At 36.4% G+C, this 21,139-nt stretch overlaps 1 protein-coding gene across 3 annotated transcripts in view; it reads left to right on the plus strand.

Annotated features, from left to right (window-relative positions):
• CACNA2D3 (calcium voltage-gated channel auxiliary subunit alpha2delta 3) overlaps positions 1–21,139 on the plus strand; it is a 631,895-nt gene that overhangs the window by 555,400 nt on the left and 55,356 nt on the right. For 2 of the 3 annotated variants that reach the window (XM_081935818.1, XM_081935820.1), the window contains 3 exons: positions 18,835–18,896; positions 19,479–19,532; positions 21,006–21,068. In XM_081935818.1, the coding sequence (XP_081791944.1) occupies positions 18,835–18,896; positions 19,479–19,532; positions 21,006–21,068 (179 nt within the window). The remainder of the gene's footprint in view (positions 1–18,834; positions 18,897–19,478; positions 19,533–21,005; positions 21,069–21,139) is intronic. The other variant, XM_081935819.1, reaches the window with a different exon arrangement.

Here is a 21,139-nt window from a genome sequence, read left to right on the forward strand (position 1 = left end):
AGAACTTCAAGCATTCCAAATGTGAGGCCTCTTTTTGCCAAACAGGAAGGAACTTCAACTGATATTATGCTGCAGATGTGGATCAATGTATTGGTGCCCCTGAAAATGAATCCATTTTATAAACGCTTTCACACGAAAACCATGGGTCACCAATTTGGAGATAGAGAAAAGTGATCTCTTTCATTCTCTGACCTCCTAATTAAATTCTTTTAAATTTGGTAATGTATAAAAATAGAAAATCTTGACAAATGAGCCAGATAGAAATATATTCAAGAGTCTTCTCCTGTGGATGACAGATTGGGATTAGAATTTCTTGATACACTTCCATGCTGGATCAAAAAATGCCAAGGGTTCATTAGACTCAGCAGTTCTTAGTGTGTGTCACTTACCAAGCACTACAGTATTCCACTTAACTGATGAGAGAAATCCATTAAGCAGGCTCATGTATCACAATAGCAGATGCCGGGAGCAGATCTGATGGCTTCCTGCTAAATGTGTCTTTTTCGCCTAGTTTCATTGAATACTTCTAGTGAAAGGTCTTACTAAAGATCAAGGGGTGATAAACAGTTTTGTGATTGGGAGCTATATATTTTGTATTATTTATTTCTCCACTGAAGACTTCAATGGCACATATCTGATTTTCCGGACTAGGAGTTGTCTCGTTTTCCAATTTTGTAGAAAGGAGTGGTTGGCTATATTTTATAACGGCACCTCTTTATTACATTTCCAAACAGAGCAATCTGAGGAATTTATGTTCCTTGTGTAATCATGGAGGTGATTGCTGGTTCCTTTTGCCAGATTTGGCAGAAGATCGATGTATCAACAATTTATTGTCTGGGAATAAGAAAAATGCTTCAGGACCTAAAGAAAACTATAAATTGAACTAGGGATGTGTAATCAATAAAAAAACTAGTCCAATTGTGTGTAATATGTTCTTACAGATTATTCCATCTCATTTCAGTTTTGAGCAAAATACAGAAAAGTACCATTTGCCTGTTTTTCAATACATATTGCCAGATACTTTTAACAAATACTTTTTCTCTATTCAACAGTCAGTTCTTTATAAATACAATTTCTTTTATTTGATGCAAGTTAGGCTTTAAAACACAGCTCTTTAAAAATTTATACCAATATTTATTTCTACTTACAGTGTTAATAGCTGAGAATGATTATTGACCATAGATATCACTAATGTAGTTGCCATGACAGAACCTGGCATGTGGTTTTTCAAGAGTAAAATAAATCAAGAACCTATTTATTTAAATGTATTTTAGTTACTTTAAGATTACAGGTTATATTCCCTTTAAAACAGGGGTGTCCAAACTTGGGAACTTTAAGACTTGTGGACTTTAACTCCCAGAATTCCCCAGCCAGCCTGGCTGGGGAATTCTGGGAGTTGAAGTCCACAAGTCTTAAAGTTCCCAAGTTTGGACACCCCTGCTTTAAAATCAGAATAGAGAATTTATCAAAAAGGAGTGATTAATATATAATAATTGTTATAGTGAACTATACTAAACTAAAGCCCAATAAGAAAGAGAGATCAGTATAATATGAGCTAGTTGCTAATGTTAGTTATAAAAGGTGAATTCACTTTCTTCAGAAAAAGACTTTTGTCATGGTTTTCTACCGCAGTTCTTCCTTTTCAAAAAGCTACTGAGAGCTGCATCCCAAGGACATAACATTTTGGTTGTGTTGTAGCTAATTTTCGCTGAGCAAAACTAATTTGAACAAAGATGTGACATTGCACTGAGTGGCTACCCTTTTCTCTTCCCCTGTTTCTGCTGCTATTTCAGCATTGCTTAGTTTCAGCTTGTAACGATCTTGATGACTGATATATTGCGAAGACAGAAGACTGGCTAAAACTCTTGTGCAAAGGCATCCTGTGAATTTAGATTGGTTATGTGGTTCTTCGGGACTGCTTGAAAACCCCAAATGGGTATACACTTCAAGGTCACGAACAGAATTGCTGACGTTGGGCGTTCTCTCATTTCTAGCCCTGTTGGTTGGTGCTTTCTCAAATAAGTACACATAATAAGTGGTTATCAGCTCATAAAACTCAAGCATGAAAGCTTCAGCAGAATTTTCTGTGAATGCTTTGGCAGTGATAACAACAATGAGGTCTCTTTACCATTTAAGGTGATGTTTTATGACAGATAGTAGAAATAAATCAACAAATATTGATGGGAATAAAGCAGTTATTAACAATTTATCAATAACAGATAGTAGAACAATTGCAATGCAGAGAGTATTAATCTAAAGAGAGGCATTTCAGATCCAAAATGAGAAGTAGGAAGACTTAATCGTGTTTTGGAATAATTGCTCACTTATGTTCAGGACACAGCCATTGTTTTATACAGAGCTTAGAAGATGAATGCTACTCAATGGGAAGAAAGAATTTGAATTTTCCACATCCTTTGATACATGAATGATACTTATTGTCATGTGCCCAACTGACTACAGAACATGCCTTTGCAAATCACTGCTCTATCAAATTGTTGGCAGCATTGTGGTTAATGAGACTTGAAGTGCAGGCCTAAGTCTACTTTGGACAAAAGTGCAGGCTCAAAATGTTTCTATATTTTTGAAGAGCCATGAAGGAGATCTGAGACTTTGCTACATTGCATGAATTCTTACAAGTAAAATTCTTCACATTCGTGACTAAGGCAGTGCCTTTGTTTCACAATGACTGACACCAGGCTGTACCCGTGATTCCTGACCTTGTGGAATGGTAATATAGAAATTATTGCTTCCTGCTGTGGCATTTATGGTTTTTTCTCAGCTCATAATTCTCTGTGGAGTTCAGTAAATATTTCCTTTGGCTCACATATTGGATTAGTTGACACATTATTTTTATAACCATTGTCTTTAAAAGGAGGCTTGCTAGCCAGGTGCGGTTGTCAAGACGGCGCAGTAATTATGCACGTCAGAGGATAGAATCTGTAAAGCGTGCCTCCTGACTGCCTCTTATAGTTAGGTAATCCTCAACAGCTACAATTGTGTTATTTTTAGCATTAACAAATTGAGAAGATGTTCACAGGGAAAGGTCACCGAAAAGTTAAGCACTGTGTGAGGTTCATTTCCAACAACAACACGGGCCTTGTTTAATATGCTTCATAATGTGATAGAAGAAAAATTTATCCTTCAGAGCTTTTCATTTCTTTCTTAGTTAAACATTCATGCTTGGTCTATCTTTTGGCAACATATGATTTGAATTGTCAATTTAGTGTTCTGGCATGTGTGGCTATTTTCACATTCCTCTTGAGGGATTTGGCAAGAAGATTCTCCTCTACTTTGTACTTTCCCTTTTTTTTTTCCTCCCACCCTGTCTATTAATAATAAACAAAGGGTAAGAAGAGAGGCATCAACAGGAACGAATGGATGAATCCCTTTGAAAGTGCCAAAGTAGCCTGGCACATGTGAAGGACCTGCTCTGATTGATTATGCAATAAAGATTACTTTGAGAGCCATCTGTATAATTGTACCTTACTCCTAATAAAAGACAGCCAGTTTGGTGCAGTGTTTAGGTTGCAAACTGGAGTTCTGTGAATTCTAGTTCCTCCCTTCCCCCACCCCTTAGGCACAAAGCCAGCTGGGTGACCTTGGGCCAGTCACTGACTCTCTCTCTCAGCCCTAGGAAGGAGGTAAGGGCAATCCATTTCCAAAAACCAGCAGAGTCAACACTGTGTCAGCGTACCAGAAGAATATAACTCCAATTAAAAACTCAGAGACAGGTATTTTCTCAAAGTTCCCTTTTATTAGAGTATAGTAAGTATACAGGCACATCTGGGAAAACCCGAATCTGAGAGTTCCAGGTTTTCCCTCAGTAAATCAAAAATCGAAAACCAGCCTCTGCACCCATCAGTCCATCACATGGTCCAATCACAGACACATCTCAAGACATCACTTCTCCTCCAGGTGCAGGAATACCGAAAAGAATAATGCTATTATGTCTAACTATATTCCCTCTACTAAATCCCCCCTCTAATTTCCAAAGCACAAAAATGTGGCTGCGTGGAAGCTTCTGGTGTTAATATGGCTTCCAAAGCTGACACACTGATTCAAAGGCACAAAACAAAGCGTAATAAACTAATGTATGATTATACAGTAAAATGTGATGAAATATCTCAAGATTAATGTCAGCATTTTCTTAATTTTTATGATCTAGCCGTCAATCCTAAAATGTTCAAAGATAAATTACTCAGCTTTTCTCGGCTGCTAGAAAGATAGAGTTAAAACTGAGAAGCCATGTTATATAACTGTAATTGAGGTTTTCAGATTTAAAACTTTGGTAATCAGTCTTCTTAATTTCTCTTTGGTATCTTCTAGATTCCATGAGGAAGTATAGCTAGTTTGCACATATATATATATTCGTAGATTTTCACGGGTGTAGGCAATATATATATTGCTGAGTGAAGTAAGGGAATTGATGTTTTGTGACAAAACACTAACTAAATTCAGTTGTAAAGAAGATCCAAGATATTTAACAATAATATTTGCAACAGAAATCAAAATTGGCTAATCCGTATCCGCTTTCCAAGAAAAGCTGATTGGAGTAAGAAAGTAATGTGGTACTGTTGGCAGACAGCTTTTAATATATCTTTCAATTCTTCATTTTAAATTGCTTCTCCAAATTACATTTTTCTTTGCTGGTTTCCATACACAGCTTGAGGTTTGGAAAGTAATAGCAGAAAAGAAATTTTGTGAATGACTTGAAATTGAGTAAGTAGGCAGGAAAAGGGTGAAGTCCAGTTCATGAAAAGCATCTCTAAATTGCTTTTCTAAAAACAATAATTAGATCTACAGAGATCTGTAAAGCATCTATTTCTCATAGATCTGAATTTTGTATTGCTGTTCTAGTGTAGGTAATTTTCAGCAAGTGCTCTGTTATATGAGTGTGTAGCATGTCAGTTTATTTTGCTTGTTGACTGAAGTTGAAGATGGTGATTTGTAAAGGGGGGAAAAAACGTTGCTGCCAGAGCATTCACAGGATATCGTATTATATTATATTGAACCTGGTTCAAAACTTTGATTCTTGTCTCTGACATTGTCTCAGATTTCCTCAATGGCTACTGATACATAAAAGAATATGTTCAACCCCCTTCAAAAGTTAGCTACTAGGAGGAAAATTAGGTCCAGGGTCATTTGATCTTTCCAATGTTAGGCAAAAACATTCTATGCTGGACGTACCATGGTTTAATGCACCTTATCTTTTGCTTACATTTTGAATTCCATCAGAGAATCAGCTTGATTTTATTTACTTTTTAATGTAAGCACCAGCCTTGCAAAAAGTAATTTATTGCCATGGTAGTTATGGAGTGTAGGCTTCACTGTAGGACAAGAAGAGACAGGAGTCTTTTAAGGTGGGGAATAAAATGTTTTGGCAACCTGGCCCAGGTCTAGGAATTGCTTTCTGCACTCCATCTATTCTGTGAAACAGTATTTTGGTTTGTGGAAAGGGGGCCTTATGAGTCGAGTGCTATTCTAGGGATCTAAGAAGACTGGTTAAGCTTACATTTAATTGCAAGTTAAATAAAGAAGTAGCCAAGAGTCTTTAAATCAAATTTCATGTGTCTGCCTGTTTCGTGATGGCAGCCACATAGGCTTCAATCAATCAATTCCCAGCTTGCATGGAGCGCTGTGTGCAATGTACATCTTTGTAGATACGGAAAAATGCTGGGGAGATAAGCATGATTAAAGTTAATTAGTAAGTTCATATAGTTGTTACCCTAAATGGAAACAGATGAAACTTGACATAAAAGTAATAGCAACAAAAGGGATCAAGAAAGAGGAGAATTAGAAAAACATGTCTGAGATTAAATATAGGATTTGCATGTTGTTTATTTAGATCATTTCTGGTCTCTTCTTAAAAGCCATACATTTAATTTAATTTCATTTTTAGACATGATAGATCACCCAATTTACATCAAAGGACACTCTAGCTTTGACTTTTCATTATTCATGTTTGTTTGTTTGTTTGTTTTTTCAGCTTAGCGGCTACCAGGGTATTCTAACTTATAGCGCTTCCTACATGTATTTATCTATTTTTGATAAACATTAGGATATGATTATGAAATTATTTATCCTGTGCATTATTTTTATTACTGTGAAAATAATGAGTTGTTTTGAAGTATTTCATCTTAAAAACTATCATTTTATTAGAAACCTCAACAATCCTATTGGTTTTTAGTAAAAAAAAAATAGACAAAATAGAGTACTGATAGGAAGAAGGAAGGTGAAATTTAGGGTTCTTGAGAAAGAAAAATTTGGCAAGAAGTAAAATAATTTATGTAGGGTATTTAGAGTACATATACAATATAGTACTATACTATAATTTATAATATAAAAGTGAGGGGAAGTGTAGAATGTTTTCAGAAGATGTCCCTCAGTGTGTAAATGAATATCACTAAGCTGACTTTTCAGGTGTTCTTGAAAGTTCTTTGTCTTGAAAGTTAACTCATTATTTAATTTTCCAAATCAGTGTGTTATATTTTTACTATGCCCTTAAAGTCTACCATTGCAATATTTATTCCTTTTTCTCAGGCAAACATGTTCTAAATGGCTGTTTCACAAATGTATCCCATTTTTGTAAATGGGCAATGGACAGTTTCTATAATAGAGCTAAATAGCATGTGGTCAATGAGAACAATTAATAAGTGGAATGGCTTACCTCAAGAAGTCATGGCTGCTCCATCAATGTAGGTTTTCAAGAAGAGACTAGACAATTATTTGTCCAAAATGGTATAGGTTGAGCAGAGGCTTGTACTAGAAGACCTCCAAAGTTCTTTCCTGTGTTCTTATGCCTTTTCTATTGTTCTCTGTTCTATGATACGTCAGATATCGTGAAACTACGGTTCCCATTGACCTGGTTAGTACAATCATTGGCAAAACATAATCAGAGCTGCTATCCAGAATCCTCTGGAAAACAATCTCATCCTTTCTTATTTAACATATTTAACTGAGTCAACTACATAGTAGTTGGCTTTAGCAATCTATAATGGTTTAATCAACAGTATAAATTTGAGAACCAGATAGAAAATATCTCTGTTACTACTTTATGTGGCATTTCTCAGGATCCATAACGTATGGTTCTGTTGAACAATTTCTGTGTGATACTGTTCAAGATGAATGATACATTGAATATTTCTGCTTGCTGATTATTGGTTGTTTCTAGAGATATTTCTATATGTGTGTGTATCTATATCTATCATCTATCATGCTGTTCTTTCTAAATGCTTGTCAAAGGGAAAATAAAGATTTTTTTCTTAACTGCAAACAGATTTCTTTAGACTATATAAACCATTTTTCTACCCGCATATGAAGATGGAGAGGAAAGCAAGGTATGTGTAAGTGAACCCTTGTTATTCACCACACATAGCACAGTTGTGCCGTTGTCAGAAGTATTAAATCTTTGGAACACTCAGTTGAGTAGGAATTATACTGATTTTACTGCTGGATATTTCCAAAATTGGCCACGCTTATTTATAAAATTCACTACAAACCTACATGCTGTTTACGAAAATGGCAGAGTGCTGTTAAATAGGCTGTTCTTTAAGTATAGGCATGTCTATAGTGTTACAGCAGTGAACATGTCTGATATGGCTATTCCCATCCTAGTGTGCTTGGATTAATACATTTTTTAAAAGTACTTCTCATTGCTTGACTTTTGATGAAAAGTATTCTATGGTATTTGCACTTATTTGATCATTGAAATTGTATTTTATTTTAACTATATTGTTTTAATTTTTCAAGAGCTGTTGTATGATTTGATACACCTGTTGATTGTTATAGATTACATACTTTGAGACGGCTGAAGTCTTAAAAGAGGTCAGAGAATTATGTCAAAGAAAACGAACACATAATAAAAAATACCTTAGAGTTTGTGCCAGGTGGAAGAGAATATTCATGCTAGAGTGTGAGTTGCAAAGAATCTGATTTTGCCTGGGTATTTTTTATAGTTTTTTGCTTGCTCATTTTGTTAATTTTGAAAGACAAGTCCTGGTGTTATTTGCCCTTGGGGTGGAGATGATGCCTAGGGTTCTGCTCAAATTGTTTTAATTTTAATTGAATCCTGTAACATTATCATTTCCCAATATCAACCTAAGGAGCTTTTTCCTGACTAATAGACTACACTGTAACCACCTCAGAAAAAGTTCTCACATTTTTAAAATTCTTATTAAATGGATTATTTATTTTGCTTGAACATAAATGGGAATAAATCAATTTTTAGTGAAAAAAGGAAGTTTTGTTCATTTGAAAAAAAAACCTGCTATAGATTAAAATAGTCACAACATGATTTATGGATGCCTAACAATTGCACGAATTTTCTGCTGTCTAATCTTGTTTATGATCTCAAGGATAACGAATTATATTTAATTCTATTATAAACATCATGGTCAGGACTCCTTTGTAATAGAACATTAAACCCTAAAGGACAGTTCTTTGCATTTCAGAAGTGCCTTGAGTTGCTGTACACTTTAGACCAATGCCTCATTTTATTATGCATGCTTCAGCAGGGCGGGGGGGGGGGGGGTATTGTTTGTTGTTTATGATATATTAACTGGTTAACATTCTAAGATCTTTTGGAAGAACAGAGATATATACTTATTTTAAGAAAATTAAAAAAAAATAAACAGTATTGAAATATATCTACATTAAATATAGACAGTACTAAAACAGTCTACATTTGGCTGCGTAGACACAGAGGAGAGATTCATGCATCACATTAAGCCAAAATCAAGCAAACTAAATTATGGTTTAGCAGTTTATGTAAGCCAGCCCTAAACGTTGCCCAAGATTTGGAGGGGTGAGGGAAATTCCTCCACAAACTTTGCAGAGCATTTGATATATCCATTAAAATACGGTAAGTGTTGCAGCTTGTGGGAATAACATGCATTTCCAAGTAGTCTCTATATTTATTTATAAAAGTAACTTTTATTTCCTAATTGTTGAAGATAAATAGCACTGATTATTTAGCATTGTTTTCTAAAAATTTCTGAAAGAAAGCTAGATTAAAAATTAGGTATTTCCTCTTTGTTTTGTGTGTGTGTGTGTGTGTTGTATTTGTGCTGATAAATAAATAAAGGGAGACTAGTATAGATCTATTTCAAGCTATTTAGCTCTCATCAGCTAGCCATACCCTTACTGGGATTCGAACCTGGGCTGTATTACATATTAGGCAGATGTATTAGCCACTAAGCCACAGGCTCTCCTCCTTATCAGCTGAGCTGATATATATATAATTACTTGATATTGTGTGTGTGTGTGTGTGTGTGTGTGTGTGTGTAGATATGTATTTGAATTTATTAGTTACCCAGCTCCATTGTTCTATCTTAAAAGGTTCTGCTCCAGAGGTGGTATTTACTTACCTTCCCTACCAGTTTGTAAATGTGAGTGTGTGCCTTGGCACATGCACACAGCCTTCTGAACATACACTTTTGGTGAAAAGGGTGCTAAATGGGATGGCATAGAGTTGGGGTGGGGTGGGACCACCCGCGATTTCTGCTACCAGTTCAGGCGAACTGGTTCGAACCGGTAGAATACCACCTCTGTTCTGCTCTATATACTTACATGATATGTTATGGTTTGCAGAGGTAAGGGTGGTGGGATAACTGTCTGATAATTTACTCATTCTAGCCTTCAAAAATATGTAGAAGCGGAGTTCCTTGATTGTTCTATTCTGGATGCTTCAGTCAATCAACTCCTTTTTTTTCCTTGGTGCAAAATCCATGGGTAAGAGAAGTGAGACTTAGAAGTTCATGTTTGGGTGTGTGTTGGAGGGAATTTGGGTTTTAAGTGATTATGTATTTCAGATTCCTGATTTTTGAAGTGATCACATCTTCTATGCCACACATCTATATTTCAGCAGATTTTCTATGCCTCTGTCTGTGGACCACCCTGATTCCACGCTGGCTTTTCCTATGGGTAGGCATTTTTAAGAACTCCAGATGCAGCATGCCTGCAAAAATTGTACTAAAGAAAGATGGGTTTTGTCAATTAGTAAAGGAGATTACAGCATTGTTGTAAGAGTAGTAAGTGCAGGCTTTGTTAGATAAGAAATGGCAGTGCTGATGGTTCCTGTTCTTTGGTGATTAAAAGGGATGAAAGTGAGGATTATTTTTTGAAGGTCTGTTGGAATAAAAGCATTGCTGCAAATGTGTTTTTTTTTCCTGGTAAGGCTGTTAGGAAATAGTGGCCTCAGTTAATATCCCTTAAACAAAACAGCCTATCATCAAATGTATTGAGTTTATTAAACAGACAGGCCATTGTCCATATAGTTTAAGAAGGTAGGAATAGAGAAACACTGTTGAAATGTTGATTTGATGATTTTATTGCCACAGCAAGTAAGCACAGTCTGAAATAGGCCCACTTTGAAACCCAACGATAAGAACTCAAGAATATGACTTTGCAACATTATTATGTACTTTCTCTACTATTCTGTGTCTTTAAATACAGCAACTCTGTAGTCAGAAAATAAAATTCTGTATATATCAATTTTGTACTTTTATGTTATGCAAGCAATGAAGCACTGGAAAGTGATTTATACGAGGCTCAGCAAGCAAGGTCAAATCTTTGACTCAATTAAAGATAGGACAAGATAGGAATTACTAGATTCCCTCCTAATCTCATTTGATTTGTAATTGGTTTCTGGTCTTGTTGAATCTTAAGAGCCATTACAGATTGCTTCTTACTGAGTTAGTTACAAGCGGTTTCAAAAAAGCTTTAGGAATCATGCTCCACAGAACAAACTCGCCACCAAGCAAGTGAACAGGGAGACCAAATAGAAGTTTTGCAGAGGAGAGATGTCTAGTAGCATTGCTTTCTTACTGGGACACAGGGATGAAAAGAACTGCTCTTGTAAAGAATATAGGCCACTTTTGTTTTCTTCCTAGAAGATGTTATGAGTTACATATGCTTTAAGTGCAGATTGATTGCCCTCCTGGTGAACAAAGTGAAAGATCCTATCCCTCCTCCGTTGTATTCAAGATGATGAAGAACAGTTGGTTCAAATACAGGAAATATTTGTGGAGGTTGGGGAGAAGGACCATATTCAGGGGTAGGATTCTACTGTTTTGGACTGATTTGGGCAAACCAATAGCTCTGACGATCAGCTGGGTGCAAACTGGTTCGCTCTGACGATCGAGTGAGCCTGCCCACCCTCACCTGCACTTTATTGAACTTTATCTTCTCAGTTGAGGCATGGGGCAGAACAGATTGCCACACCTCAGCTGTTTTCCTTCCCAGCTGTAATACGGAAGATGAGTGTTCTAAAAACTGTGCATGCAAGTTCACTGAACCAGTTGTTAAACCGATAGGATTCCACCACTTACCATACCTATAAAATAAAACCCTTTTCTTTGGAGCTTCAGAAAAGATTCTAGAATTTCCCCATTGATGATTTTTTTAATGCAGCTGCATTTTTAAAAAAATGCTGCTATAATCCCAAGAGGCTGGGAAGAAAACTATAGAAAGGGAAGGATTTCAACTTCTAAACTGAAGATAAAACCAAGTGTTGGTGATCAGTCCTACAAAGAGAGAATAAAGCAGTCTAGAAAACAGTGCAATAATGTAGGAAAAATGATCTCTTGGTAAGGTTTCTGAAATCTGAACCATTCTTTTTCAGTAAAACTTTGGATGTGTCACTGAAATTTCTGGGAAGAATCTTGCTTTTTGTGGAGATGGGATAGTTAAGAACTTGACAACCGTGGGGAAACTATAGTTGCTTTCATATTTGAACAACTGCTTTGAAGATGTAGTTGATTTGTGCTTTTAGAACAATGATGATAAATCTATTTCACATATGTCAAAGGTGACAATATTTTAGATGACATGCCAATGATCACCAACACCTGACAACTTCTATTCTCCCTGTTTGAGTTACCAAAGAAACTGAATGAATACAAATACAATAAAGCAATGGGTGGAAACTAATAAAGGAGAGAAGCAACAGTTTTCCAATATCTTAGAGGTTACCACAAAGAAGAAGTCAAGCTATTCTCCAAAGCACCTGAACGCAGGACAAGAAGCAATGGGTGAAAACTAATCAGGTAGAGAAGCAACCTAGAACTAAGAAGAAATTTCCTGACGGTTAGAACAATTAATCAGTGGAACAACTTGCATCAGAAGTTGTGAACGCTCCGACACTGGAAGTTTTTAAGAAGTGATTCTAAATATGTGACTCTGCACTACTAGAAGCTTAAAATGGATTCTCACCATTTTTCACTGATCTGTCATCTTGTGATTGGTGGTGACATGAAAGAGAAAGAAACATGGTAACCACACAGTTTGGGGGTCTTCTGATCACTGCATAGAGTGGTTGTGCAGTGATGCTCATTTTCAAGGGGCAAGGGCAATGGATAGCTGTGACTACAGTCTCCGAAATGAGCATACTTTCAGCTATTGTATAAAATTGGCTTTTGTGTGTGCATTGAATTATAAATTAATGTGTAAATAATTGTTTCTCTTCTGTTGGAGCAGAGAGTACACACCAGCAGAATCATGTTATATAAAGGTTTCCCTCGCACATATGTGCTAGTCGTTCCTGACTCTAGGGGGTGGTGTTCATCTCCGTTTGAAAGCCAAAGACCCAGTGCTGTCTGAAGATGTCTCCGTGGTCAGGTGGCCGGCATGACTAAATGAGCCTTTGCAGGAACCAACTTTGTTGGTTCTGTTTGGTTTACGTTATGAAGCTGCCTTTTGACTCTGTGTTCCTTGTGGCCTTGCAAAGCTAATTGCCAATTAAGTCTTTGGCAGTGTGTCAAGGAAGATAAAAGTGGGTGCTTATCAGCCTTATCCCGAAGGACTTTGGAAGCCTACTGTAGGACTCTTTACAACTATTTGGGACTCATTATGGGCTGTGAATGAACATAATTCACAGCCGTTGAAATAGAAAGACGTTTTTGGGGACTAAGTGTGTGCTTTTTACTGTCTCAGGAAGCCTAGATCAGAGCACCAAGGGACATGTTTTCTTGACATTAGAGTTCCCAGTGTTCATTATCGGAATTTAAAACTCTCCTTTACATCTTTCTGCTTAACCCAGAAAGAGATTGCATCTTCATTTATGGAAACATGGTCCTCTTTTCCTTGTACAAATACATCAAATTAATAACATTTGAAAAAGAAGCCAAAAGCACTCACTATAGTAACACACAACATACTGCATTTTTGTTGATGACTTCAAATGATTGAAGCTTAGCAGGTGCCACCCCCCTTTAACAGCTCTCGGGACGGGGCCTTATGCTTCTCTGTTCTTAATGCTTCAGTGAATTACTGTAAAAAGCAATTTTGAAATCAGGAGCTTTTCTGGGATCTGGTGATTATCATTTAACTTCTGAAGTTAATGTCAAAGGAACCTTACCTGGCGCACCTGCAATTAATTACAAATACAACTGCCCTAATCTTAAAAAAATGTTGAAGGGCCATAAATGAATGCAGATTATAAAAAGGGAAATCCTAACATTGCCATTTACATCAACATCTTTCTGGGATTTAATTAATGACTTTGTATTTTAACATGGCTTAAAATGAAAGAGCAGAGTACTTCAGGCTAGCAGGCTCTCAGCCAACATAGTAAGTACTTTATGTTTATATTGAGCACTAAAGATCATTGTACAAAATAGAGTTCTACTATCCTTTGCAGAGATTAGAAAATGCCACATATTTTGTACAAATATTAAATAAAGAAATGCCTAATAGTGGATAATGATAACAAATGGATAAGCTGCTTTTAAGGAATTTAGCCTGTATATCTCTTAACAGGTAATCTCCTCCATAAATGTCAGCATGTCAACATCCTTATTAAAAATACAGGACGAATGTTTCCTCATTTTTGTACACAGAAGATGTGGGGCCCATATTTGTGACTGATTTGTGTTTGTGTGTGTGTGAGAGAGAGAGACTGTAATAAATGTGACCTCCCTCTTGCAGTACCTAGAGGCTGTTAGAGACTGGACGGGGAGCAATGGGTTGACACTAAACCCTTGCAAGACCGAGTGGCTTTGACTTTGGGGTTTGTTGGCTCAGGGAGAATTGCCACACTTGGTCTTGGATGGGGTGGCACTATTCCAAACAGACCCTGTTTAGGGGTTTAATCTAGGGGTTTTCACGACTCCTGCTCAAAGAGCAGGTGACAGTCGTGACCAGGAGGGCCTTTGCACAAGTGCGGGTTGTGCACCAGTTGTGCCCTTTCCTGGACCAACAGTCCCTAATCACAGTCACTCATGCCCTAGTCACTTCCCGTCTTGACTGTTCCAACACGCTCTACATGGGGCTGCCCTTGAAGAGCACCTGCAAGCTCCAGTTGGTGCAAAATGCAGTGGCCCACATGGTTTTGTGCATATATCACCTTTCCTGTGGGAGCTGCATTTGCTTCCAGGTGCAATTCAAGGTGCTGATTATCACCTTTAAAGCCCTTCATGGCTTGGGACCAGGTTATCTGAGGGACCATCTCTTGCCGGTCACATCTACTCAACCCATCAGAGTGGGGAGGCAGGGAGTGTTGCGGGGCCCATCCCTGAGGGAGATATACCTGGTGGGACCCAGAAAAAGGGCCTTCTCTGTGTTGGTGCCCTCTCTCTGGAACCTCATTCCCCTACATATTAGGAAAGGCCCCATTCTAATACACTTCTGGAAGGTGCTGAAGTCCTGGTTCTGCCAGCGGGCCTGGAGAACCCAGAGCAAGATGGATCCCATTACATGGCTTGTGTGATCTACTGTCACCAAGGTGGGAGGTGTGGGTGACTTTGTTATATTGTACTACTATTAATTTATTTGATTCTTTTTGTTAGTTTTTATTGTTTTAAATATGGTTTTATATTCTGTAAGCTGCCTTGAGTCACCCTGGGTGAATAGGCAGCAATATGAATTAAATTAAATAAATGTGCATTTGTCTTCTTAATTACTCTCTTATTCCCTTATGAGGAAATACATTGAAGAGAGCATTTGGGTTTAACCCTCTGTATTGCAGACAAATTTCGAGCTTATTTTCAGATATATGTTGTACATGGACTTTATAGTAATGGGCTCTAAATGAAGGAAACTTCATTTAATGGGCCTGAATGCAATGCTGACTGGATACATGAATAATAATCCTATTTTATTTTCTATCAATTGTGTACGTTAACTGTATTTGATACAAAATTATGCAAATGGCTTCTTTATCATTTGAATAAAGCTGTAGTTATAGATACCTACCGCCTTATTTAGTGGATCACTAGAATAATAAGTACCTCTGTGTAAGAGAAGAGCAATCAGAGTTGGGAGGGGGCAGAATTAATTGCATCCTCAGTTTAGAGTTTTGGAATCCCCACAAATGGTCCCAGTCCAATCCCTCTTTAATTACCTGATCGGTCAACAATTTAGTGTTGAATTTTAATTGATCAGATTCTTGTGTATCAGCTTGAATAAATCCTCTATGACGCAATATAGTGGATGGCCGTGATTCTTTGAATCTGACACTGTGTCCCACAACTGATCCAGTAACTTGACAAGTCACTGTACCGGGTTTCTAAACTGCAGAAAGGCAGTTTAATTGTTGTAAAATGTCCTTTGTAGCGCTCTATTTTGATGGGTCATTTTAACCTTTGTTCTAAGAAGTCAGTATGATGAGGTGATTGTAATATTAGTTAGGAATGGAGGGAATCAGTTCACTCCCAGCCCTGGAAACTGACAAGGTGACTTTGGGCCAGCCACTTGCAGCTTAACCTACCTCACAGGATTGTTATTATAGGGAATAAAATACCTGGAGAATCCCCTGTAAGTGTTTCAAGTTCCTGGAGGAAAGGCAGAAACACAAACTCTTAATTCATTATTTTTTAGATTCCAGAGTGTTGTGGAGTGTTTATTTCAGATGCTGACTTCAAAAAGATTTAAATATAATATAATAATAGAATTGGAGGGGACGTTGGAGGTCTTCTAGTCCAACCACCTGCTCAAGCAGGAGACACTGTACAATTCCAGATATATGGCTGTCCACGGTCTTTTCTTAAAAGCCTCCAGTAATGGGGAACCTACAATTTCTGAAAACCTACAGTTTTTTCCCGAATGCCATCACTCTGCTTAACAAATAATTCCCACAACACTATCAATAATTTACTAAGAATGTATAACTATTATTCTTTTCTTCATTCCTAGTCTCTATTTCTCCCCATTTATGACTATAACCATGTTGCTTGCATATTTCTATTTATATTGTTTTTATTTTTTTCCTAGTACGATTTGACAGCTTATTAGTAACCTTGACTATCACCAAGTGTTGTGTCTTTTTATTCTTGATGAATGTATTTTGTTTTCCTTATGAACACTGAGAGCATATGTACCCAAGACAAATTCCTTGGGTGTCCAATCACATTATTTATTATCCAATAAAGAATTCTATTCTATTTTATAATATGGTGACCAAAATTAGATGAAGTATTCTAAGTGTCGTCTTACTAAGGCTTTATAAAGTGGTACTAATATGTCACATAATCTTGATTATATTATATGTTAATGCAACCTAGGATTGTGTTGGCTTTTTTGTATGCTGTTGCACACTGCTGGCTCATAATATAAGTGATTGTCCACTATAACTTCAAGATCCTTCTCATAGTTACTGTTAGTGAGCAAAGTTTCACCTAATCTGTACCTGCACATTTAATTTTAAGTACGTACAAGTAAAACTGTGTTTTTCTCTTAATTGGTTTTCATTTTGTTAGGTAGTGTCCAGTGTTCAAGTTTGTCAAGAATATATTTGATTAGTCCATAGAATATGATATCATCTAAACATTTACTGTAGAGAACAAAAAGGCACACTAATTCAAGTAGCTAAACTGTGTATATAAGATTTGAAAGAAAATTAGTACTACATCCTAGCATGGCTACCTGAATTTCTTCATTGACCCCATGAAATTCATGTGGGAGAACCCTCCCCCTCCTATTTTCTATCATCAAAGTATCATGTCAGATGTTTATTTGATCATTCTATTGTTTTGACTTCACAGTCTCAGTTTTACATCCCAAATACTAGAGTTAAGTTGATGGTATCTGTGTCCAATGTGCCAAAAGTGTAAGATATCATAGTGGTTTGCACACCTGGGAAAACAGAGATAAATCTAGTCATGCTATTTTAAAGAAGGAAAATTCCCACTGAAAATGGCAGGTGTTCTGCCTGAATAATAGTAAGCTGGAACACATCAAAAGACTCTACCTGATATTTGATTTCCTACATAATCCATTTAAAAAGCACCGCCATTAAAGTAAAAATGACACCAATAAAAGTAAATCAATCGTTCTCACTTTCCCCCATTCTCATGAAGTAACAGTTTTGCATAGCCCAATCCAGGATTTTAACTTTTTTTCCCAGTGGTAAATATTATATAAGCTGAGTTAGCCTCAGCAAGTGACAATTCCTACTGAATCTTAGCTTGGTATCTAAGTAGGATCAGGCTTAGTTAATACTTGGATGGGAGACTATTCGGCATTACTAGAACTCAGAAGGATCTGCAATTGAGGTGACCAAGGGACAGAATGGCTGATATGAATGTGTAACAGATGGCCTGTCCCTTTATATGTGTCTGCAATATCTGTGCTAGCAAAGCAAGGCAAGCATACCATAAGCAAGATAAGAGTTTTTAAAAATTTTTAGAGAACAAACTGCTTCCACCTTTATGCAGAGAAAAAACAGCTGTGTCCATAATATAACCAAGAGTCCAGCATAAAGGGAGTGTTTCTAATAAAGTAGTTAGAAATGTAATTAAAACGCTTTTGTATTTTTATTCCTTAGGCCAATTATACTTCAGTCATTGTTCTTAATGTATATACTTGCAGGTAAGCACAGCTGGGAATAAGCTGACCCTCAAATTTTAACCAAAACACCATGAAAAACCTGTCCCCTATGGATAAGCTGACTCTTAAAACTGTATGCTTTTTAAATATATTCTGCAGGATTTCATTATTATTATTATTTTGTTTTCAATTTTCACACTTGGCTTATCTGCAGATGGCAAATTTTTCATGGTATTTTGGTTTGGCTTGTCCTCAAGTATATATACATACATACTTTAAAAGCAAGTATTACAGCTAGTGCCATACAGTACATAGATAAAACAATCTAGTTTTGAAACTGCATTTTGGAACCTAAAATTCTTAGCTTATCCATATAGTATATCAGTACATACTATATGTACACTAAGTCAAGGGTCCCCAACCCCTAGGCCGCAATCTGCTACCGGGTCATGGCCTATTTGGAACCGGGCCACATGAGAGGTGGGCCGGCACACAGCTCAACTTGCTGTTGGGCTGCATGCACTGCTCATGTGGCCCAGTTCCCCTCTCCCCCCCCCCCCCCGGGCCTCCAAGCTGCAAAGATTGGGGGCTGCTGCACTAAGTTATAGTAGAAAATAATGAAGAACTTTTCTTAGATAATGAAATATAAACCACTTTAGGATCAAATCTTGACTCCACGATATTGCCATACTTCCTCAGAGCTATGCAGGAATCAAGATTCATATTTGAATACATTAGGATTAATATAAAGTTATTTAGGGGCTCTTTAGTATTAGATTTGCTAAAGAAGCCCAACCAGGTTCCCAGATGAGGTTAGAGTGAATCAGAGATGTTTAATATCAAATAAAGAACTTTGTGTCTATCCAAATCCCTGCTTACATATCTAACCTCCTCAGACTGAAAATCTTTTTGTTAAATTTTACTTGCTGCCCACTTTGTTGTCCTATTTTATTTGATGTAGAATTGTGTAGTTATATGCTCTTGTTTTGCGCTTTTCAGATTATAAAAAATGGACTTGTAAATCTCTGTATGAAAACAGCTTTTAAAATACCTGTTGTTCATCATTTTAATCAGCTGTAGGTATCCAGATGAAACTGGAGTTTTTCCAAAGGAAATTCTGGACTGCTAGTAGACAGGTATGTTATTATTCAGTATTTAAAAAAACTTGAGTCACTGGCTAGCAATAAAGCTGGAGAGACTCAGGAAAACATTTGACAAAATCTGTTATTTCTGCAAGTTAAATATAACTGGCAGAAAATGTTTTGGTAAATAAATTCCATCATGTGATCACCATCGTCAGTTAAAGATGAAACCCGGCTTAAATAGTCTAATGAGCCAGGATTTATTTATTTTTTTAGTTGAGTTTAATATAAGTGCCAAGAGAAATCACTCAAAATCTGGGGCACAAGTCACCAAATGAGGATAACTCAAATTTATTTCTCATTTCCAACAGTTCTTCCAAATGTCTGAAGCCATTTTTGGATCAGAGAGATATTCATTGCGTTGAAATATAGTGCACTTTTGTGTTGACTCGGTGTCTTATTTTGCAACAGTAAATTAATTGTTCCATGTTACCATAATAGATTTATGAACCCAACACAAAAAAACCAAATATTTATTTATTTTATTGCACCCCATATTATACCTAAAAGTTATAGATTTCCAGAAGATGAAAATTCTAAACTTGTTTCAAAACTATCAATCTGCTCCTTTTACAGTGTACATCCCTTGATGGCCGGTGTTCTATAAGCTGTGATGATGAGGTAATCAAGGTATTTCATACATACACGGCCAGTTTTTCTTAGCAATGAAAACACAGACAATAATGCAAAGCATATATTCATACTAACACGAAGCAAACAAATGTGTGTTTAGAAAAGATATTCTATCTTCTGGGTATACTGATGCCTGACTGTGAAACTGAGATGTAATTTTAGAAGACGACATGGAGAATTAGCTTTGAGTATTTTGCTTGTTCAAAACTAAGGTCTCATTTACCAAGAATTTAGTAGTAAATATGGACTGTGCTATATCACGCCTGAATGTTTCCAAAAGGAAAATATTTAGTGTAAAAAAAAAAATCAGTGACATTTGAAAAATAATCTACTCCTGCCTTTTCCCTGACGTGATATTTTTATGGACTGTATGTATATGTATTTGATGGCAAAATATTTAACTATGCCACCACAATTTAACTAAAACCTGAAGTGGCATAGTTCAGGAAATGATTTACTGTTTAGTCTTGTTAAATGACTAACCTGCCCTTTAATGTGGCAGCCAATCTTTTCAATGAGTAGCATTTTTAATATAAAGTTATTTTTATTCAAACTTCCAAGTCTGAGTGTTGGGGGAAAAATGTTTGAGAGGATGCTCTTATTCTGATTTTTCAGACAACGTATACAAGTTTTTCTAGTGAATATTCATTTCACTGCCCTTATGTCTTGCCTTTTGAGAAAAACTTTGATGTCAGTATAAATTTAAAATGCAGCAATTAAATGTAAATGTAAAAAATTATGAATTTCAGTATCAGTTTTCATTTCTTGGTTAGAAAAATGTAGAAATACAAGGCATTTATTGTTGAAGTTACATCTTGGGCTCTTTTCGGAAACCTCTTATATATCTATTCTAGTATAGACAGGTATCTAAAGTGTTTAATCCCATAAATGTGTTTCTCCATGTACAGTTCTCCTTTCTCGAATGGTCACTTCATGAAACAAGTGTATAAACCTTATAATATCCATGTTTGGCTCTTGCAGTTTGCCAGACATTTCTCCAGTTCTCTTTTTCCAAGATCATGAATAGAATAGAATAAAATAGAATAGAATAGAACAATAGAGTTGGAAGGGAACTTGGAGGTCTTCTAGTCCAACCATCTGCTTAGGCAAGTATCATATGATACCCTGTATCATTTTAGACAAATGATTTCCAATCTCTTATTAAAGCAGCCACTGATTAACTGTCAGGAAATTTGTCCTTAGTTCTAGGTTGCTTCTATCCTTGATTAGTTTCCATCAATTGCTTCTTGTTCTGTCCTCAGGTGCTTTGGAGAAAAGCTTGAGTCCCTCTTCTTTGTGGCAGCCCCTGAGATATTGGAACATTGCTATTATGTCACTTGAATCTCAGTGAAGTTTTGTTCAGTTACTACACTATAGATTAATTTTTAAACCATAAACATTCTTTCCTCCGTGAGTGAAAAATACAATATTGAAATGAAAGACTTAACACACATTTTTGTTACTTTATAGAATATTAACTGTTACCTCATCGATAATAATGGATTTATATTAGTTTCAGAAGACTACACACAGGTAAATAGAAATCTGTTTCTTGCCTTCTCAAAAATCTAGTGTTATGCAATGCCTTTTGCCGGTGGTATACA

Source organism: Natrix helvetica, assembly GCF_964273705.1.
Source record: "Natrix helvetica genome assembly, chromosome: 1".
NCBI lineage: Eukaryota > Metazoa > Chordata > Lepidosauria > Squamata > Natricidae > Natrix > Natrix helvetica.